This window comes from Garra rufa, chromosome 5 (assembly GCF_049309525.1).
Source record: "Garra rufa chromosome 5, GarRuf1.0, whole genome shotgun sequence".
NCBI classification, from domain to species: domain Eukaryota; kingdom Metazoa; phylum Chordata; class Actinopteri; order Cypriniformes; family Cyprinidae; genus Garra; species Garra rufa.
In genome coordinates, this window is record NC_133365.1 from 48,377,184 (window position 1) to 48,400,343 (window position 23,160).

The 23,160-nt window shown below is 36.6% G+C and overlaps 1 protein-coding gene across 1 annotated transcript in view; it reads left to right on the forward strand.

Moving 5' to 3' along the window:
• The first annotated feature begins 1,757 nt into the window (after positions 1 to 1,757).
• The window catches only part of nos1 (nitric oxide synthase 1 (neuronal)), a 77,908-nt gene continuing 56,505 nt past the window's right edge, over positions 1,758 to 23,160 (forward strand). Inside the window, exons 1-3 of the mRNA XM_073839709.1 lie at positions 1,758 to 2,464; positions 10,636 to 10,762; positions 20,004 to 20,141. Of these exons, the coding sequence (XP_073695810.1) occupies positions 1,758 to 2,464; positions 10,636 to 10,762; positions 20,004 to 20,141 (972 nt within the window). The remainder of the gene's footprint in view (positions 2,465 to 10,635; positions 10,763 to 20,003; positions 20,142 to 23,160) is intronic.

Consider the following 23,160-nt stretch of genomic DNA (forward strand, 5'->3'; position numbering starts at 1 on the left):
TCAAAAGTATATTTTAGCTTCAATTCCTCATGCTTTGCGAAATGCACACTGTGATGAGGCTTTGTGAAACTGCCATGTGGAGACTAGCAGTCTCATGCTTAGGAGCAACTGGTGTGTCCTGTTGAACATGCATGCATGGCTGCAGGTCAGAGCTTCTGATAACTCATGCATACAGTAGTACTATTTTGTTTGTTTTATAAACAAAATTTGTGTATGTGAAGTTTCCCCCCCCGATGTCAACATGTGCTTTAGCGTTTTTACATTGAGAAAAGGCAACTTCCACTGTTTTAAAGCATGCACTGTGTATTTAATAATGATAAATCAATTTATTATTATGAAACATAAAATGACCACAGCACTTATATCATATCTCTTTGTAAAGCATTCTATTGTTAGAAAACTGTCACAAGATTCACATGTCTGTTTGGCAAAGCGAGAGCTATTTCTATCTGATCTGACAGATAAATTGCTTTTATTGATGAAACCTAATGAGGTCAGGTTAATTCAGTCATGTGAAATAATATTTAAAGCCACTGAAGTGCATTTTCACATATGTCTATAATGAAAGATAGAGATTTGACATGCATGCACAATTTTATCTATAGCAAAAGCAATTTTATTTTAGCGTTCAAGTTATTGATTGCAAGTGTATTGTAAACAAGATGTTAATAGATCATGCTGTGAATACCATGCAGTGCAAGTGAAAGTTATTAGTTGTGCTTTTGCTCATTCTTTAAAACAAAACAGTCCCTGCAATTGTAATGAATTTCTCCATGACTCTAAATCTGAATTAGTAATGTCGCATTTTGATAGAATTGGACAATAGTTGTCCACACGAGGCCATATGCGTTTCGTGCTGCCAAGAAAGGCGAGATGCAGGAGGACTGTAGATTATAAGTGTTTCTTACATGAGCGTTCAGATGAGACTGAGCGTGATGCACATGGAGAAAGCGCTACTGGCTTTGTCAACAGAAAGGAACGAGTGTATTGAAGTCTACGTTCACAGCTTGTACACTGTGATATGAGTCACCACTCAATCATTGAAATTATTACAAAAAATATTGTGAAGATTTGAACTGAATGACTCTTGCTTACAACTAATGATTTGCATTCGGAGCCAAGCAGTAATTCATCTAAAAATTAAATTTGGTCATTGTTTACTCACCCTCATGTTGTTTTTAAAATTGTATGCTGTTGTTATATTTCTGTGGAATGCAACAACAGAATTTGGAAGAATCTGTACAGTTTACAGTATGCTCTGTATGAAAGTTTTGTTTGAGAAATAAACTGAAACTGAATAATGAAGTTTATTTAGATAATCTGCTTATAACTAAACAAATCTTTCTGTCTGATTTTGATTTGTGATCTAGATCAACAGTTCATTGAAGAAAAAATGACAACTGTTCATTCACAAATCAGATCTCAAAGTTATGAATATAGAGCATGAGATGTATAGACTACTTTTATCCTAATTTTTGTTCCATGGAAAAAACAACAGTATTAAACATGTTTAAATAAATTATTTTTGATCAAACTATTCCTTTAAACCACATTTTACTAGGTAGACGTAATTAATAGTCTGAATATATCCGTAAATGTCACAGGATGTTATTAGTAGAACGGAAAAAGCGAATGTTGCTAGCCTGTATTGTCTTGCATTTCTTCATGTCTTCGCCTGCCACGGTTGACACATTTGACATGTTGCTCTCCTTTGTCACATTTAACTCAATCACAGATCTGACGCACACCAAGACACAATGCAGGAATCTGAGCCGAGCGTGTGTCAACTGCAGCCCAACATCATCTCAGTGCGCCTCTTCAAACGAAAGATTGGTGGGCTGGGCTTTCTGGTCAAACAACGTGTGTGCAAACCGCCTGTCATCGTCTCTGACCTCATCCGGGGCGGTGCAGCGGAGGAATGTGGGCTGGTCCAAGTTGGCGACATCGTCCTGGCCGTCAACAACAAGCCTTTGGTGGACCTGAGCTATGAACATGCACTCGAGACCCTGAAAAACGTGTCGCCTGAGACCCACGCCGTCCTCATCCTACGTGGACCCGAGGGATTCACGACTCACCTGGAGACCACGCTCAGCAGTGACGGGAAACCAAAAACGATTCGCGTCACCAGGCCCGTCAACCCCGCTCAGAGCAGGCCGTGCGAACGATGTTCACCCCTCAGTCCCAACATGACCAAAGAGCTCAGGGCCATAGAGAACCTGTCCTCCTCTTCTACTACCAGGAAAGACCCACGAGAGAGCAAACCCCTGATTCCCTTGCTCGCCCAGGACTCTCTGCTCAGAGAAGGAGGCCATTCGGGCCTCCTCCTCAACGGGGTGGAAGAGAACAACGACCTGCTGAAGGAGATCGAGCCAGTGCTGAAGCTCATCAAGAACAGCAAAAAAGAGATCAATGGAGAAGGTCAGAGAGTAGTGGAGAGGAAGGACGTCGAAGTGCAGGTGGAGAGGTGAGTGATGTCTTATTAAAGCAATAGTTCAGAGTAGATTTGACTACATTGCTATGCACTCCGAAGCCCATCTAAATGCCCCATCCAAAGTTTTTTTTACCTTAGTCGAACATTGACGGAGATGGTACAGCTGTACATGGTACATGTGATGTATCTCGTAAATTGCACCACTAAACGTGCAAGTAATCTTACCAAACTTCTACAGTAGTGTAAAACTTCCCTGGTTTGGGAAAAGCACGTAAAAGTCCACCTACTACGTAGACATGCACACAGACGTAGTAGGTGGACTTTTACGTGCTTTTCCCAAACCAGGGGAGTGACGTCGACGTGTCTCCATTTGTAGTTTTTGAGACTAGTAGGGATCGGGTAACAGTTGTTTTTAATACATCCATGGTGGACTTACAAATTTTCCAATGCAGCGTTTTGTGAGTACATACCCTATTTACACTACTGTAGAAGTTTGGTAAGATTACTTGCACGTTTAGTGGTGAAATTTACGAGATACAGCACATGTACCATGTACGGCTGTAGCAAGCCATTCGACAAGCTCGAATATCTCCGTCAATGTTCGACTAAGGTAAAAAAAACTTCGGATGGGGCATTTAGATGGGCTTCGGATTGCATAGCAATATAGTCAAATCTACTCCGAACCATCGCTTTAAGAAAATGTTTTTGCAGAACTTCAAAAACATACCAATACATACAGCTCGCTCTCTGCAGTTTCCAACTGAAATAAACACAAATGTTAGTAAACCACCAACATTATTTATTAATTTCACACAAATTATAAATGCAAATGCAAAGCATTATTTAAAGTAGTCATCGGATGGCCATTTTCGACAAGTTGATATGATTCTTTAGGGTCTTAATGAAAAATCTGTAACATATTTTGGTTAAAATTTCACAACAGTAGAGTAAAACAACACCCTTTTACCTTGTCAAAAACAGCTCTGTTTACATCGACCTGTTTCGGTGCATGTGCCTTAAATGCTAATGAGCTCTGCTCACCCTGCCCCTCTCTTCCGTGGGGTGTCAAACGCTTCTCTCTGTTAACATTAGCTGCATTTAGCTGTGGAACTTGCTTACTAGCACATTATTAGGAAAGCCCATTTACAAAGATTCTTATTCTGTAGGTGAAGTTGGATCACATATTATGTGCGCGAACATACACGCATTTAGGTAGATCGGCAATCGGAGCATTCCCTTCAAAAACAAAAATAATGTTAATCCTCTGCGTCTTCAGTGGTTCAGATGTTGGGAGTAAATGATGACTGCTTTGCTTTGTTGGATTACATCCAACAACAAAACACCCCAATCGCTCGATCAGATATATTCTTGTCTACTCCTGCGCTGGCGTCGAAAAATGGCGGGCAGTTTACAGCTTACTCAGGGCAGGTCTAAGGTAAGACGGCCGTGTAAATCAACAATCGTGGGAGGAGCCTTGGTCTGTGTGACGTCACGCAGCCAAGAATCTGAGAATGACTTGATTTGAAAAAGGGGTTATAATAAAAAAAAAAAAGTAAAAAAAAAAACCACTGTGAATTTTTATTGTTATAGAGCAGTTGTACACACACTGCCAACACACGAGTGAATTTTGCATTTGATAACCCTTTTAAGACTATGCTTTTACCATAGTGCATGATTTGTAAACATTACATTACATTTTGATGTCTGCATCACATCACCAGCTCCATATATAACTTTTCCTATATGGTAAACTTGCTCTGTGGCTTACCTGGTGCAGCATAATACTTGCGTTTTGGCGCATTCAGGTACAAGTATCCAAACTTTTAAAGTTTTTTGTTAAATAATGATATTTAAGAAATTAAATTGTCTACAAAACAAACTTTAAATTCACACTAAGCAAGTAGTTTCAGCAGATATCTCATCCTGACATTAAGTGTTTTTTTTAAAGGAACCGTATGTAAGAAATTTATTTCAGTTAATTATAAAATGGCCCTGACATATCACTAGACATTAAGAAATCATGTTCATTTCAAAAACTGACAACAGTGCTCCGGCCAGGATATTGTCATTTAAAAGTGAAAGTTGCAGCCCTCAACTGATGTTGATGTTGTCATGTGTTTTGGCCTGAGGCGCCACCCTCCAGCTATCTACTAATCACAAGTCAGTAGAGTTTCATCATCTGGGTTGCCAGCTCTTCTCTAGTTACAGCTGCAGCTATGAACGTGTCGGATAAAACATGTATAACGTTACGAAACCTAAAAAACCTCATTATGAATCAGAAATACGTCGTGACAAAGTCCGAAATAAAACAAGGATTTGTATAGAAGATGCCTTTGAAAGATGGAGACGGCTGAAGCTCCTTGTAGCAGCCTACATTCCTGCTGGATCCTGCAGCTTAGCTGGCAACCTCGAGTCAGGGGGGAGGGGGAGGGGATACACTGTTCTACAGTATTTTGAAAGTGATTGCAGTACCAGTTTTGGCCTCAATCCTACATACGGTTCCTTTAAGCATTCAACCTTTGACTGATTTTTGCTGGGCGGATAATAAAATTTGTTTAAAGGGGACATCAGATGCCTATTATCCACAAGTTCTGTATGAAATCTTTTTAGTTAAAATTCCTTAATTGTTGTGTAAAAAAACAGGTGCTTGGCTCTTTAAATGATAATGAGCTACTGCTCACTCTCCCCTCTCTCCCTTTTTTTTTTTTTTTGTGTGTGTGTATTTTGTGGCGTTACCATCAAAAACAAAACTGCGTTTTCATTGGCTCTGATGTCGGGAGAAAATAAAGACTCTTATGTTCACTTTTATATCCAACTACAAAACAGCTGCATTGTTTATGAGACGTTGTTGCTACAGCTGCTTAAGCGTGAACAAAATGGTGGGCAGCGTACAACTGGCTGAGGGCGGAAATATGCTAATACAGAACAGTCCGTCAGCAGTCGTGGGCGGGGCCTAAGCATTATGACGTCATACTGCTCAGAAAATCTAAACGGCTTGATAATTAAGACTGTTTAGGTTTTCTGGGCATTAAAAAAATTGTGTAATTGTAGACCGGTTGTCCACATATTGCTAAGATACATTTATACACAAACACCATATAAAAGTGGTTTTGCATCCGATGTCCCCTTTAAAAAGCAGTAGATTAAAACTATCTAGCCTAATTTAAGAGTTATGTAGCATTTAGCATCTGTTGTCTTTGCATTCAAAGAAGCTCCTATACTAATGAAATAGAAGAAACTATGAAAGTTTGGTGCACAGAATAAAAATGCTGACTTTAAATTTCTGTTGACAAAATTCAACTGGTTGTCCATTTACGAAACGCAATAAAAGTTTACAACAGGGTTCCCATGGGTCCTTGAAATCCTTGAAAGTTTGTGAATCTGAAAAAAAGTCTCTGGAAAGTTTTTGAAAATAAACAAACAGGTCCTTGAAAGTGCTTGAATTTATTTTGTGTAAGAAGTTTTCTGGAATAAATTCCATAATATTCCCTTCGGTCCGCTAATGTGTTATTTCACCAACACTTTGTGGCTTCTGCATACTAGCTTGCTTAATTTAAATTAGTTAACATGCTCTTTTGCTTAGTTGTGTTTGACACATTAAAACTGTAACAATGTATCTTACAAGGTAACACGATGTAACCTTGCTCTCACTTGAAATGTGTCCCCACATTAAGTCCTCGAATTTAAGGGTATTGGACCTTGAAAGGTCCTTGAATTTGAAGTTAACCAAGGTGTGGGAACCCTGGTACGTGTATTATGTTTTGTCTCACAAAATACATTTATTTAAAATTACCACATAAAATTGTGAATTTGGTATTTTCAGAAACATTCTTAAATCAGTATTAAACTGTACATGTATATTTTATAAATCAGTTTAACATTCAAGAAACAAGACCACAAGTAATTTCCACTTTACAATCTCATTATCTGATGCCTGTTGTAGGTTCAGTTAGTCAGATCATATGGTCTGCAAATTAGACTCTGAACCCTTGCTGAAAGCATTAAATTTAACATCCAACTTTCTAGGGTATAATACAGTTGAGGCCAAAAGCTTAAATCCGCCTTTTAGAATCTGCAAAATGTTAATTATTTCACAAAATAAGAGGGATCATACAAAAGTCATGTTACTGTTTATTTAATACTGACCTGAATAACATATTCCTCCACATAAAAGATGTTTACATATAGTCCACAAGAGAAAATAATAGCTGAATTTATGAAAATTACCTGCAGATTACCCCATCTGATGTAAACTATGGCATTCCAGAAAACCACTAAACTCCAAATCCTCATTGTTTGGAGTTAAACAACCCTTTGAATATGTCTAAATATATGTTATGAATGCATTCTCCATTTTGAATTGAAATTCACCACCGGCATTTAAACAGTAAAAATGAGTCCAATAACATGACTAAACAATACTTGTTCCCAGAAAGATCATGTTCTAAAAGCTTTAAGTGCTTGTGCATGAGTAATGACAACACTACAGCAAATTACATGAGCATTATTGACTCAAGGGAAGAGTTCACTAAAAAACATTATTGTTTTACTGTTGTAAACAACAGACAAATTGAGAAGACATCTGGTTCTTAGAATAAGTTTTACCTTTTAATATATATATATAAAAAAACTGTGTATATAGTTTAAGTTCAAATATGATGTTAGGCATGACTAAAACAGTACAATGCAGTCTAGTTTTCTGGTTTTCTGAAATACTTATTCCAATGAGTATTTCTTTTATATATCTGTAAATTAATGTCTTTATGAGGCTGATATGAGGCTGTGTAACAACTTGCCCCAGTGTGTTTCCCATGTTCATTTACTCAGGAATCGCTCGGCAGAGAATCTAGACATGCTTGCACAATATTCACGCCTCAAAAACTATATTTTTGGAAAAAGGTCAGTTTTCTGAATGCATATTCTTTTTGGTGAGTGAATTTTGTGTTCATTGGTTAGATGTCAGTGAGTGGATCTGTTAATAACGTATTCCATTCAGTCTTTGAGATTACTCTTGCATTGAATGTTCAGATTCCGCTTTAGTGAACAGGAAATACTAACAGGCAGTGCGAGAAGCTTCCAGCAACTTTAATAATAGAATGGATAAATATAGAAATGAATATTATTGTCATTTTGTGATCACACCCTAGCTTTCACAGTACACCATGGTCTAATTCAACCTAAATTATTTGGTACAGCCTAACCACTGTAGTGGTATAGTATAATAAATATAAGGCAGCGGCTATTAACACTAAGTGCAAATAGCGATAGAGGCTATTTACATTAAGTGTAAAACGCAATTAGATGCTATTTACACTAAGTGAAAATATATTTTCTTAGCGATAGATGCTATTTAGACTAAGTGCAAATAGCAATGGATTCTGTTTACACTAAGTAAATTCTACTTATTGCAAATAGTGTACTTAGTACTACATTACACCTTAGTATGCCACCTTATTGGGACAATAAAGCCCTCCCTAACCCTACCCGATTCTTTCTTTTCAACTTTTTGAATATTTCCTTCACTTTTATTAAATATAAATGCCTTTTTTCCAAATGATATGACATTTAAAAAGGGGGGAGAAAAAAGTTTGATTGCAACATAAAGACTATGGCATGTGCTTTATCATCTACGCCAGGGGTTTTCAAACCTGTCCTGGAGCCTCCCCTGCCCTGCACATTTTGTATGTCTCCCTTATTAGGCACACCCAATTCAGGTCTTGCAGTCTCTACTAATGAGCTGATGATTTGAATCAGGTGTATTAGATGAGAGAGACAAGCAAAATGTGCAGGGCAGGGGAGGCTCCAGGACAGGTTTGAAAACCCCTGATCTACGCCACTGGAGCTGTTGACTTGGCCAATAACATGTTGGTTGGAGGTGATAGTGTAAATAGCCTCTACCAACTTAGTGCACTTAGTGCAAATAGACACTTCTTAAATGTAAACTACTATTGTCATATTGTTTAACTGAATTAGAGTTACTGTCTTCAGAACTGTGAAGATCAAATAAGCGTAAAAGCCTCATTACATAAAACTGATTAGTTGTGTCCTATGGTTCATGAACAGCAGCTGTCTGCATTTTAGTGTGCTTAGACATGAAGGCCCGGTTTCCCAGACAGGGCTTAGACTAAGCCAGGATTAGACCATAGTTCAATTAGGACATTTAAGTAATTTTTATAAACATGCTTAGAAAAAAACATTACTGGTGTGCATCTTGAGACAAAACAAAGGCACTGATATATTTTAAAATCAATCAGTGCAATTTTATTTCAGTTGAAACAACTCAGACTTACATTTTAGTCTAGGACTAGGCTTAAGCCTTGTCTGCGAAACCGGGCCGAAGTGTGTAAAAATGCTAGGGCTGTCAGTTGATACAATTTTTTGATCTAATTAACTGCATGATGTGCCGATGAATTATTCTAATTAATCAGAAAATAAGATTATTTAAAGCTATTTTTGTGTTAAATGAGAAAGTATCAAGCAGACATTACAAATTGTAGCTTTGGGAAGAAATATTTGATTTGATTTAACATAAAATTTATTTTACATGAACATTTAGGCTACAACGGCCTAAATTACTTCAACCTAAACTATAGAACATAAAAGAAGATAATTTGAGAAACATCTCAGTATGTTTTGTTCAAACAGTTCAAACAAAGTCTTCAAATTACCTTCTTTTATGTACCACAAAAGAAAGTTTGAAACGTCATGTGAGTGATTAAATGATGAGGATAAATTAGGATAAACTAGGATACATTTTTTGGGGGGCACTATCCCTTTAATGTTTTTTATTATTGTTATTATTATTATTATTATTATTATTTAATGAAATGTATACTTTAAATATGAATTTAAATCTGTCAGCAGGTGTTGGTAAATGTCTTTATGAGTCATTCATTCAATTCATTCAAATGAAAAAGTAAATGGCTCTGTTTATGAATGGGCCTTTGAATCATTAATTCACACAATTCGTTCAAAACGCGCGATTCATTTCGGATCTAAACACCACTGTGTTGCTCAGAGACAACAGTGCAACAATTCTGCTATGGCTTAAAGGTAACGTGTTCTCTGCAAAATTGAGAAAAAATCATTATATTGTGTTTAACACAGAACACAATATTAACTTCTTATTTACCTAACTACTGTATAAAATCACATTTAAACTTGTGATATTTGGGATAAAATCAGCACTTGTGTAATACTGCTCTCCATACTTCTTGTGTGATATCACTTATCATATGATATGAATATAGACAAAAACTCATTCAGGGGAATTTTGTGCACCAATATCTTGAATTTTAGGGCATAACTGCGTTTATGGAGTTGTTGCCCTGCATCATATTTGTCAGCAGTCAACTATATGGAATAAAAGATGATGAACAGGTCTGGGGATGGGGCTAGTGCGTTAAAATATTTTAATCACATTAATAATTGTGTTAAATTGACAGCCCTAAAAAATACTGACTGATTGCAAACAGGTTTCCAAAACACTCCTCTCCTTTTTGCCATTGGTCAGTTAAACAGATATTGTAGTCCCGCCCCAAACTAATGCCATTGGTTAACCACTTGTTGCTGTTGTCGGGCAAATCTGCATGCTCAGACAGAGCAAGAGTCAAGAACCTCAGAGTGTTTTATCATTTGAAAAAGTACACACCAGATTGTTTTCTGTATTAGAAGACCTAAACAAATGATTAAATAGTCAGGCTTGGAATATTAATCCGACTGGTGAGCAGAGATGGCAGCGTTTCATCCAAAACAAATCAAGCTTCTCTCACACTTCTCACATTTGTGATGAAAGTGTTACTATGCATCCTGTCAACGTCAGCTAGAAAAAAAATTAAATGTTCTGTAAGTGTTTGTTTACACTTTTTAAATCATACTTCTGATCTGAGTATCTGGGCACTAGCTAAATCTAATTATAAAATAACTTGGAATTGAGTCCGTTTGCCATTTCATCTAAAAGACAAAGTTCACATTGGTAGCCTTGAGTCATGAATGTTTTAGACAAATACAAGTTAAGCTCTATGGAAAGCATCTATGGCATATCTTTTAGTATGTTAACAAACGTAAAAAGTGTGCAAAGTAACAGACTTACTTTAGACAAAAATACTACAATTGAATGTGTTTTGAGTGGTTGTAAATACATCCAGACCTGTTTTCTTCTGGCTGATGTTTAAGCTGTGTGCTGAACTGCTTGTGACTTTCAGAGACCTTGGTGTGGGAAATGGACAGAACGCCCAGCTGGCGTTGGATAACGACAGAGTGTTTGATGACCTCTGGAGAAAGGACAACATGCCCACGGTGCTTAACAACCCTTACTCAGAGAGTGACAAGGTAAAATACAGTCTAAATGGCTTTACGTGTGGTTTGAAGGACTGTGAGTGACTCAGTAATCTAGCATAATTCCTTTTGCAAGGTGCAAGTACAGAAATATTGAAGCTGTACTTACTGTTAATATGGCCTGATCTGGTTGACAGCTGGCAGATATTCAATGTCCTACTCTTAAACAGATTTACAGGACAGCTTCACAAAAAAGATTTACCTTTGAAGTACTGTGCTATGAAATGTACTGACTATTTAAAGCATTGGTTCTCAATTTGTAGATGATGGGTTTATAGTTTTTGTATATAGTTTTGGGCTACTATACTATCACATTAATAAATTATAAATTATATTTTAAAACATTCTAATAGAAAAAAACACATTTTAATTGTAAGTGCAGCACTTTTTTCTTTCAAAAACAAAACATTCTTACCATGCCCAAACTTTTGAAGGGAAGTGAACTTATTACAGGAAATCATAAAGTAAATCACACTTCTGCTGTAAATAATTGCAAAATAAAATATCATATTCAGTCTTTTAGGTAATTTTGCTAACTGTTTGTGCAGTTTATGGTAATAGTATTTTAATATAATGCATTTTAATATTTGGTTATGAACTTTTTATTTATTTACTTGTTTATTTTTAACTTTTGTACATTAAGCTATATAGAGTTCTCCCATGTAAAATCTGGGTCCTGAAGCAAAACCAGTCGAGAACCACTGATTCTAACAACCCAGAAACAATAATTAATAAATGTGACCCTGGACCACAAAACCATTTAATGCCAAAAATGTTAAGTAAAGATTATGTTCCATGAAGATAGTTTGTACATTTCCTACCATAGATATATCAAAACTTCATTTTTGATTAGTAATATGCATTGCTAAGAACTTCATTTGGACAACTTTAAAGGCAGTTTTTCCTCAATGTTTAGATTTTTTTTGCACTATCAGATTCCAGATTTTCAAATAGTTGTATTTTGACCAAATATATATATATATATATATATATATATGGTGGACTGGTTTTATGGTCCAGGGTCACAAATAAATAAATACCGACTGATCTTTTCTGAAGAACCATATAGACGAGAGCCATGTAGTTCGGCAAAGAACATTTATTTGAGAGGTTTTCAAACTTTATTTTTTTATTTAAAAAAAACAACAACAAATAAAATGATCTACAAAATAACATTTAAGTGGAGTCTGCATGTCAAGTAGTTCAGGCTGAAATAATTACAAGTCTAATATTTCAAGTAGGGCTTACTTGCAAGTAACCAAAGGCTCTCTCCATCACATGGTCTTCTCTGTACCTGCCAGCTCAGTGCTGGTGTAGCATATGTTTTTACAGTCCTAGTTGTGGGGGTAGAAGTGCTTGCATTTCACATCAGCACATGACTCTCTCATCTGGCCTCTTGTGACGCATTATCCTTCTGAAAGAAACCGGATGGATGGAGGCGATCCAAGAAAGCAGAGGAATGAATGGATGCAGCTGTGTGGTCCAAGACGGAGTTGTTCTCTTTTCTCTCTCTCTCTTTGCTTAGCGTAATACAGTGTCTGGTGGATGATTAATCGCCAGTGAGTAAGATGAGGAGGGGGAGAGTGAGAGAGTACAAGAGAAATAAAAAGACAAGAACACGGGACCAAGGCAGCATGTGATTGTTGTGCACGATGTCTGACACTATTAGCGTGAAAGAAAGATGCAATGACCGCTGAGATGATATTTGAACCCTTACAGCATGTCCAAACCAGACAACAAGTTTCCACCAACAACTAATTTGTCAGTGAGTGCAAAGCTGTCACACAGTTACAGCCAATCAGACTGCATCTACTGTCTAATGTGGTTGTGTGTGAGGTTACTTAGTTTAACACAGTGTTAAGATTAATATTAAACATATGAGTTTTATTTTCATAAATTTTGCATTATACGTGTATTTTAAAAGTGCTTCCACACTAAAGCCTGTGGAGTAGACCAGAGTCTATGGATGTGACTTGTGCCACTAAGCTTTTATCTTTTTTTTTAGTTTTCACTCGTGATGTTCTAACATTACAACACACATTACATTATGTATTTGTTTGGGCACACTCGTTTTACACGTATTTGGTGCCACCTATTTTTGAGGGTGTATTATTGACAAATCAAACACTAGACCCTGAATAAAAGACGACCGCTCTGTTTCTGATGCATTTCCAAAAAAAAAAAAAAAAAAATTGTCTTATATTTGGGTCAATACGGTAAATCACGTTGCGTGATTCATTTTAGTACTCTCCTCCTATAACTGTTGCATCTGAAAGGAAAAGTCTTACAAATGCATATTCAATAAGGTCAGGCACAAAAATACGGCACGTCTTAGTAAATATTGACAGTACTATTTTAATAGCAAAAGACTGTTTGCCCTGGCCATAAATCTGGAGTTCTGTGGTTATATGCCACAATTCTTAGAAAAAAAAATCAGCACTGTGAGATTAAAAAAATCACAATTGCCTTTTTTTATTTGTTATTCCATGGTGGTTTAGCTTGTCTCAAATGCTCAATTACTTTTCAGTCATTACCTTCGGCAAGTATGAAAACAATAGGAAAGCCAAAACCCAGACATTTCAGGCAATTTAGAAATCCCGGCCAGGACATTTTAGGGAAAAACAGGATGTGTGGTCACCCTAGATTCACCTTGTATGCTTGGTTTATGGCATTTAATGCCTTAAACTAAGACTTTTCCAAAAAAATTAATGGAAAAATACTTTGCTGCTAAAAAGTGGGTTGGCAATAATGCACTATAGCTAAAAACAAAACATGCATGCATATACAGATCTACTGTTTAGACATTGTGGACCAACATGCTTTTGATGCACTGAATCTAATCTTGCATATCATTTAGGACAGATGAATTGCAACACAGTATTTTAATGTGCAAGTGTTATTTCAATCACATTGACCTTAAATTGCCAGCCAGATATGACATTATCTGCAAAGGCTAAAAGGAAAAAACACATTTCTTGCACCTTCAAATCCTCACTTCAGTCTGACACATTGAGACCTTGGATACTCCGTAATAACCTGTTATAATAGACATGTATGTTGACATTTTGCACTTTTAGAATATTCTCACTGACACACTGGTGGTTAATGAATTTGCTGGAGCATGCCTAGAAGATTTTCAACATGCTGTAAGAAACACAGCACAATATTCCTGCTGAGATGATGATAAGTGAGTGTTCTTATCAGCTTGCTTTAGACAATTTTAAACTTGTTTTACATTTCTATGTTGAGTTGTAAATGGAACAGCTTGTTTTTTTTTAAGAAGTGTCTGTACTTTGGAAAGCTAACCTTGCTGGCACGAGATAGAATGCATGTTTCAGTGCGACTAAAGCAACGCAGGTGCGATGATTTGAAATGTTTGAGATGATAATAACCTTTCGGTCTGGCTGATGGGGTTGAGGTTTTTTAGAAATGTGCTGAGTTTTCCAAGGCTAACAGCAGCAACCCTGCATAATTTAAGCTCTAATAAGGCTCGCTCACCCAGTGGAAGTGGTGCGAAGCAGTCGGACAGATGAGCTGCTAACATCATTAAACAATGATGTAGCTGTCTTTGAAGCTCTGCATGCAAAACAAGCAATATTATTTTACCATCTATATTTTTATTAATTACGTGCCCTCGCAAGTTCAATTAAAAAAACAGATGGTTCCTCTCCTAATGTCAAAACAGCATTCCACTAGTTCAAAAATATATTATTTGAATAATTGTTGTGATGAAGTTTTACATTTATGCTTTTGACAGATGCTTTCATCCAAAGTGACTTAAATTACATTTCAAAACAGAATTTCTCATTATTATTAGTCATTATACTTTTTAAAAATAGTCTATATGTGTGTCACGTATGTGGTCAATCCTGTCATCATGAACTCTTGCACAACACATTCTGGACTGCATTCCCCACAAGCCACTGCACCAATCACTGCACACACCTGCTCCTCGTTTTCCACTGCACTGATTGCTGCACACACCTGTTTCACATTTACCCACATGCATTTAAGCCACAGACACACAGGCTGTATCCGAAATCGCCCCCTATACCCTATTCACTATTCCCTACATTAGTCCACTCGTACAGTTCACTTGAAGGAGTGAATGAAAACGAGTGAGTGAATTCGGACACTAAGTGCACCGGAAGGACTGCCACTTTTGCATAGTATTGCTATACTGTTTAACAATCATTTAAAACGGACAGTTCGAGTAGTAAGATTAAAGGATTTATCTTGAACTATGTCAAGGAGTTTATGTATAAACCTTGGTTAAACAATTTAATAATCAATTTACAACAAATTTGTACCTGTGTTGTACGCTGCATTACGCAGTGGACGAGCGCGTTGTAAAATGAACAGATGGATGATTCAGCTGCGGGCGCCATCGTCTGGAGAGACGCGGGAATTCAGTCGGCGCGCGACTCTCACAGTGCATTATGGGTTATCTCTAGCTATTGAGCGTACATCGGTTGTACACTCGTTTTTGCGGTGCATTGTGGGATTGAATGAGTGCACTCGAGAACGTCCACTATGGTTTCGAACACCACTTAAAATGGCTGTCCCCTCAAATAGTGCCCTATTTGAGGGTATAGGGGGCGATTTCGGATACAGCCACACACTTCCGGGCTAAGTCTTATTGTTCCATCTGGTCATTATTTCCGAGCGTTTCTTTCCGTGTTTGTTTTCTCTGTGTTTGATTCCTGGACTCCTCCCCGTGTTTTGATTCTCGCTGCCAGCCCCGACCTTCTGCCTGTGTTTTGACTACTCTTTGGATTATCCTCGTTGTTGTTGTTTGCCGGTGATTGACCCTGTCTGTGTACCACGCCTTCTTAATAAAGCCTGCACTTGGATCCGAACGTCTGTCTCCCGATTCCCCCTTTGTTACAATGTGTAAATGATTCAGAAATATATTGTGATTACAAGTTATGCTCACTCTGTAAATATTGGTTAACATATTCAGATAGATATTAATGTTTATGATTGGCGTGGTACAAGTTTTTTTGGGGTGCACCGAGCATGTTTTTTTATTTGTTTGTTTGTTTGCTTGTAGTATTATGAGCCCCTTCCTAAGATTTTTTTGACAGCCAGTAAGTTTAAATTGCTCTCACCCAATTAATGATGAACAGAATCAGACCAGACTAATTCAGCACGGATCATTTTGGTGCAGCGTTTCCCAATCCCAGTCCTAAAATGACGTCAAATACGGTGTTTTGTATGTAAACCCGATTTATCTATAGTGAATTATGATTAGGGCTGTGCAATTAATCAAAAATTCAGTTTTGATTTTGATTCCAGATGAAACGATTGCACCTCATTCCGCCCCCTTTCCAGTGGTGCACTTTCGCTCCTCCATAAAAGCCCAATTTCGCATGCGAATCAGCATAATCATTTAACGTGAATTTCATAAAACGAGACGTGCTTGATTTATTACTGTTTCTTTGATGTTGTGTTTTTAAAAGTGAAAAAGAGAACTTGCGCTGTTCTGTGTATGTGATCAGAGTCGGAGCAGAACACAGACATGTAAAGTTATCTTTTAGCTCAAGGACAAATACATGCAAAAATATTTCAAAACAAGTCGTTTGGTGATTATTCATGAGAACCCTTGTCACTCATGTCTCAAATGATCATAAACAGTTGAGAATAAACTGTGTAACAGTATATTGGATCCGTGCGGCTCTTAAAGCAGCAACAAGTAATATTCCTTCTGCCGTCTCTGTGCTTAATATTAATAAAACTTCAAAATACAAAGAGAAAAATCACTCACTTCTTGAATTAAGGACTTCTATAGTTTTAATAAGAAACAAGGCATGTTTAATTCTTACAGTGAACACGCTGTATATTTTACTTTCAAATAATTACATTAATTGGTCACACTTTATATTAGGTGGCATTAATTATTATGTACTTAAAGTACAATGTACTTAATGTGGTCATATTGCATTGCAAAACACTTTTGCTTCTATTAAGGTGTGATATGGGTAAGGTTAGGGGCAGGTTTGGTGGTATGGGTAGGTCTAAGGGTGGGTTAGGATGTAAGGGTTGGTTCAAGAGTGGTAATTACAGAAATTAATTACAAATGTAATTACATATAGGTTTTTAAAAATATATAAATACAATGTAAAAACATGTATGTACACAATAAGTACACTGTATTAATTTAAATGTAAGTACATAGTTGTTAAGGTCACCTAATGTAAAGTGGGACCCATTAATTTTTTGTTGTAGGCTTAGTAGATTTCATTAAATTATTCAGCATTTTTTCCCCCAAAAACAGCACAGTTTTTTTTTTTCCGTTGTAGTGCTATCTTTAGATTAATCACTAATATAAAGTTTTGGACCCAGTCATAATCGTGATTACAATATTGACCAACATAATCGTGATTATGGTTTTTGCCATAATCGAGAAGCCCTAATTATGACCCTCTAGGCCATAGAAGTGATCGATTTAAGTGCCCCGCACTCCCACTTGAACTGACACGGCTACAGCAATCTGTCATGCCACTTTAAAAAGCGCCAAAACAGTATAACAGAATTTGAAAGCTGAGACTTCATATCAAAAGTGCAATTTATTGGATGGGAGGTGAGCTACAAATAATGTGCATCAACTGAAAACAGAATAGACTAGCCTAAAATATAATTTTTGAGATTGTAATGTTATTTTTTTATTTTAATCGATATTGTCAACCCATTACCGTAGTCACAGTAGTGGCATATTAAATTTTCGTCATGAATGAATATAAGGCTGTTTAGTTCAGAGGATTGTACTATTGTTTACCACCATACTGGTAGTTTAGCTATTTAAAAAAGGCAAAAGCTACATAAAATATTTTTGAGACCTGTCAAATTACTATGATCTTTATACAGTACATACCAATGTAAGGACTAAGCTTATTCCTCAAAAATCTAAACCTAATCAAATTTAAGGGTTCACCCTAAAATTAAAATTTTGTCATTAATTACTCACCCTCATGTTGTTGCAAACCCATAAGACCTTCGTTTATCTTCAGAACACAAATTAAGATATTTTTGATGAAATCTGAGAGCTCTCTGGCCCTCCTTAGACAGCAAGGGTCCTTCCACGTTCAAGGTCAGTGATCAACATCAGTGGTTCAATTGTAATTTTATAAAGCTATGAGAATACTACTTGTGCACAACCCCCCCCCCCCACACACACACACAAGTGCCATATTGTATCATGATGCAATATGGACAGCACACTAAGCACAGCACACATGTTCTTGTAGCTTAATAAAATTACGGTTAAACCACTGATGTCACATGAATTATTTTAACAGTGTTATTGGTACCTTTCTGGACTTTGAATGTGGAAGGACCCTTGCTGGGTCAGAGAGCTCTTGAATTTCATCAAAAGTATCTTAATTTGTGTTCCGAAGATGAACGAAGGTCTTGCAGGTTTGTAATAAAAAGAGGGTGAGTAATTAATGACTGAATTTTCGTTTTTGGCTGAAATATTCCATTGAGATCTAGATAGATTTAGCAACCATAGTAATTCCACTTCAACGCCGTTGGAACACCCTGGTAAAAAACACCCAATGTTTGTGCGACCATCTAGTTATATTAAGTAAATAAAGCCAACATTAGGCAGTTATGCAGATAATTTCCATGACATCCAAAGAAACACAGTCTTTTCAGTTTATTAGTCATTCTGAAATGTTTAATTTATTAGCAGCTTGTGAAAATGAGTGTCAAATCAGCTCGTGTTACTCTTTTACATAATAAAGCTTGTGTTAATACAGCTGTGGTGAGAAGGATGAGACGTACAGTAGACAAAGCAGTTTCCCACGCAGTGGCCATTGTCGAGCACCAAGTTGAATAAAGAGGTGCAGCAGTGAAGGTGGGTTCTGGTGGGCTGTGAATGTTGCGTGAGTGTATCGAGTGCTTGTTTCTGAAGCACTTCGGTGTGGCTAAGTGGTCTCGAAGTGTCGATGATGTTGCCGATTATTCCACCCCGTTCGCACACGTGGTTGTGTGTGTTGGTTGTTGCCTGGAGCGACGCTGTCATGTACACAGGATCCTTACAAAACCCTTTCAGTTGATGTTGCTTTTTCAATTTTACACCTTTTCTTTCACACAGCCTTCCTGCCACAGTGTACACTCGTATATGTAAGGGTGTATCATATCCGTTTTTTGTTCTCACATTTCACTTGTGACAAGATGGTTCTTCTCATCCGTTCTGCCTCAGATGTCTCATATGCGTAAACATGAGTGCCAGCCAAGCTCGGCGTGGCAGCTTTGAGATAATAATCGTGTACATTGCGTGTGTTGTGTAGCCAGAGACGGAGAAGAGCTGATCTGTCTTCTGAGGAGAATCAAATCGATTGAGGAGAAGGACGCCCACTATTCTTCCAGGGGACAGCGAACATAATGGGCCAAGACTGATATTGAAGTTTGCATTCATGCTATCAGAAACCACCACAATTATATAGAGTGATGTGGTGCCGAAACCGTCGGCCTGTGAACTGGGTCTTCGTAGGGAATACAGTGGCTGCTAGATTGATTTCCATTGGATTAACCATGTCAACTTCTGATACGTTTGTACATGTAGCAAATTACAGTCATCTTTTCAATGGCAAGTCAATGAGAGAATGCTATTCCCTCTGAAAATCAAAGCTCAATTTGAACTTTGCTTAACAGTGCTGATTATCCCATTGATGGCTTGGAGTACAGTAGGCAATTTCATTCCTTTACCTGCTGGTTGTTAAAATAGCTACATAAGAATGAAGAACTTATGCAAAGAAAGTTCATTGCTTTCAGATATAATTCATCTTCACAGATGTTGGGGATTCTTAGAAATGAGTTAATGTCAAACATAAAAACATAACTATTGTTTTGAGATGCAAACGGCTGGTTTTGCTTAGTTGCCTACTATTTTAAAAACAAATGCTCCTTATTGGGATCTAAGGTTCCCTAGATCCCTGGAGCCTTTCTAACTATTCTTTAGATAATTTCTTCTAAGAACAGTATACTGAAAGGTTCTTTAAAAAACAGAAAATGTCATTACTGTGAGAAAACCCTTTGGAACTTTTTATTTTTAAGAGATTAATTGTCTGTGTTAATAACCAAAATGATCTTTTTAATTGTGTTTGAAAGCTGTTGTGAGAATTGTTCCTGTAATTTGTGTACAGGGAGTCATTTTGGCTAAAAGTGTTTGCTGATGGACAAATTAGAGGCAAATTGCTAATAATAAGATGTGATGTTTGTTTCTCCACAGCCGGAGTCCCATGGGAGAGTTTCCCCCACTAGGACTGTACAGAATGGAAGTCCCACCAAATGTCCCAGATTCATGAAAGTGAAGAACTGGGAAACTGGAGCTTTATACAATGATACCCTACATCTCAACTCCAGCAAGGTACGTTTAATGTCGATACAAGATAGGCTTGTATGCATGAACTACGTTTAGCTGAGCATATGCGACCCTGGACCACAAAACAAGTCATTAGGGTCCATTTTTTGAAATTGAGATTTATACATAATCTGAAAGCTGAATAAATTAGATGAGATAAGATAGAACAACATTTCTCCAAGAAACAACTATTGGAAAATTTAGAATGTCAGGGTGCCAAAAAAATAAAAATACGAAGAAAATCGCTTTTAAAGTTAAAGTTTTGATATATTTATGGTAGGAAATGTACAAAATGGTACATAATCTTTACTTGGTATACGAATGATTTTTGGCATAATAGAAAAAAAAAAAAAATATATATATATATATATATATATATATATATATATAAATATTTATTCCATGGAATGTCTGGATACTGGATTCTGATTGGCTGGCAGGTGTGCAGTAAAACCGTTTAATGCACAGGTAGTTCCAAGTCAGTTTAATCACCGTTCTATATTAATGTGCTGCTTTAATTGATGCACGCAAAATCAGAGAGAGAGAGAGAAAGAGAGAGAGAGGTCGGAGATCACATACATAAACTTCTTGTCAGTCAGCACTTTCCCGCGATTCTTATTGTTAAAATATCCTAGATACTAGATCGCTAAATTATATTCCTCAGCAAGGAGGTGGTAAAACTGCTGTTTTTTAATGAATTCGTTGTTTGTAGTGAGAGACGCGCAAACGCACAGCATGCAGGCAGGTACGCACATATATACACACACAACTGTCATCTCTATCTCGCCTTCTCGCTCTCTCTCGGCCGATCGATAATTCACGGAAACAAATGCTATAATTCATTCAAATAAATGTGATCTCTGATTTGAAGCGGGCAGAATGCTAGAGCTGCGTGTCATAACCATAGACTGTAAAAAATAGGTCATAACTGACGAAAATAACCGTCTTTTTTACCTATTCGGTCAAATATTGCGCTGCAAAGAGCAGTACTAGTTTTGACTTGTCTATAACTTGGCTAATGACCATGGAATAAGCGGCATAATCAATGGCTTGCCGTCCATTAAAGGATTTAAAATGCACTTTGCGGAGGCAACCACCCTCCGCTTCGCATCTGGCGGTTATTAGCCTCCACGTCGTGCATTTAAAATCCTTTAATGCACAGCAAACCGTGGATTATCCCTTACATATATAATTTTGACCCATGCAATGTATTGTTGGCTATATCTACAAATATACCCCTGCTACTTAAGACTGGTTTTGTGGTCCAAGGTCACGTATAAAGAAATATCATCTTTTCTACTACTGACACAGCAGACCCCTTACAAACAAGTACTTTAATGGTATTCGGTTTGTGCACCATTCAGAACTGAATTAAAAATTGCCTGCACAATTTGCTGTAATACTGTACAAATCACTCTAAAAATTATTTGTTGAAGTTTTAAATAAAGATTATTGGAGTATATTTTACATTTTAAAATATTTATTTCAGCTGTTACTACATCAAACATTTTTAGTTTAGTGTGCTAACTGCAGTTTCATTTAAGCTGTGCATTAAATGATTCAGACTAAATTCGAGTAACAAAACTACAGCAGTAACAAGTTTGTTTTGGTTAAATATAGGTTATTTAATAGCATTTACAGTTCAAGATAAAGCTTAAAAGATGTAGTTATTAAATTATATAAAATATTTTAAATTCATATCGATTCATATTGAGTTCATTATTTAATTCTTATACAATTAATATTTAACTTATTTAATTTGTAGTGAACTATAAAGTATTTTAATAATTCATCCTTATAGTCAGATCTTATTTACTTATTATTTTAATGACTTTCTGCCTTTGCTATACTATATACTTCAGTGCTACAATTTATTATACTAGTAATTTTATAATAAACCGAAAAGCAAGGCGTCTTGAAAAAACTAGGGAGTTGAAATGGCAGCTGCAGAAAATGATTGATCCTCTGCTGCCATCTTGTGGTTATATGGGTAATTTCATGTAATTTTCATCTTAAAAAGATGTTGTTTTCCATGATACATTTTTTTCCATGTTGTCTTTATGAATGAAAAGTGAATCTTTGAAGTGAATTTTATTGCACCGCTGTAGAGTTGAAAATATTACAAGATTTTATGACAAAATGTGTTCACGACAATGAAGGCAAGTTACTGATTATTAAGAATATGATTAAGATGTCCTTGAAGAGAAGTATTGCTAGCTCACTAACGTTAGCCTAAACATGTTACGATAGTGTTTAGCTGTCAGCATTTAAATGTACAGCTATGCAGGTACTCTCCTGATTACCAGGCTCTGCATTTAATTACATGTTGTTATATAATATATAACTGAATGTTCATGCTGCTATCATTATTTAAAATGTTGCAATCATTATTTGTCTCAGTTTCTGATAAGAACGAGGCAGTAGAGGAGTCTCAAGAGTGTCATATAAAATGAGCTTCAGTGGAAGTTTATGAGCTGGCTTATCATTATGCAGAAGAAGGAAGCGCTCCGTGCATATGGTCAATTCCAAAAAACACAATATTATAGATTATGTAGTTGTTTTTCAGTACTTTTTTCAGTACATTTTTCCGTCTCTGTAACCAGTGAAGCAACTTAATACATTTTCTGTCATCAAAATCATTATTTCATTGCTTATTTAGGTGTTTCAAAAGTAATATGGCAACAACAAGATGGAAAAAACCAGGAATGGCTCGGGGTCAAAGGTACACGCAGTGTTCATGTTGTGTCAGAATTACCGTAATTACAAAATGACAACTCTGAGATTCTACTCCTGTTCACAGACACACCAGAATGAATTGTTTCTATGGCAACACTCGTAACACCAAAATGTATCCAAGTACAGCTTTGTTGATAATGACCGAAAAATGCTACCTTAATTCACTTCTTGCTAAAAAGACTGGCTACTATGTATTAAAATGCCATATCAAACTGAAATTGCCAATAAAGTAGCTTTAGCTGCTGCCATCTTGGTTGTTTTTACATTATGCCACAACAGTTTAGCGGGA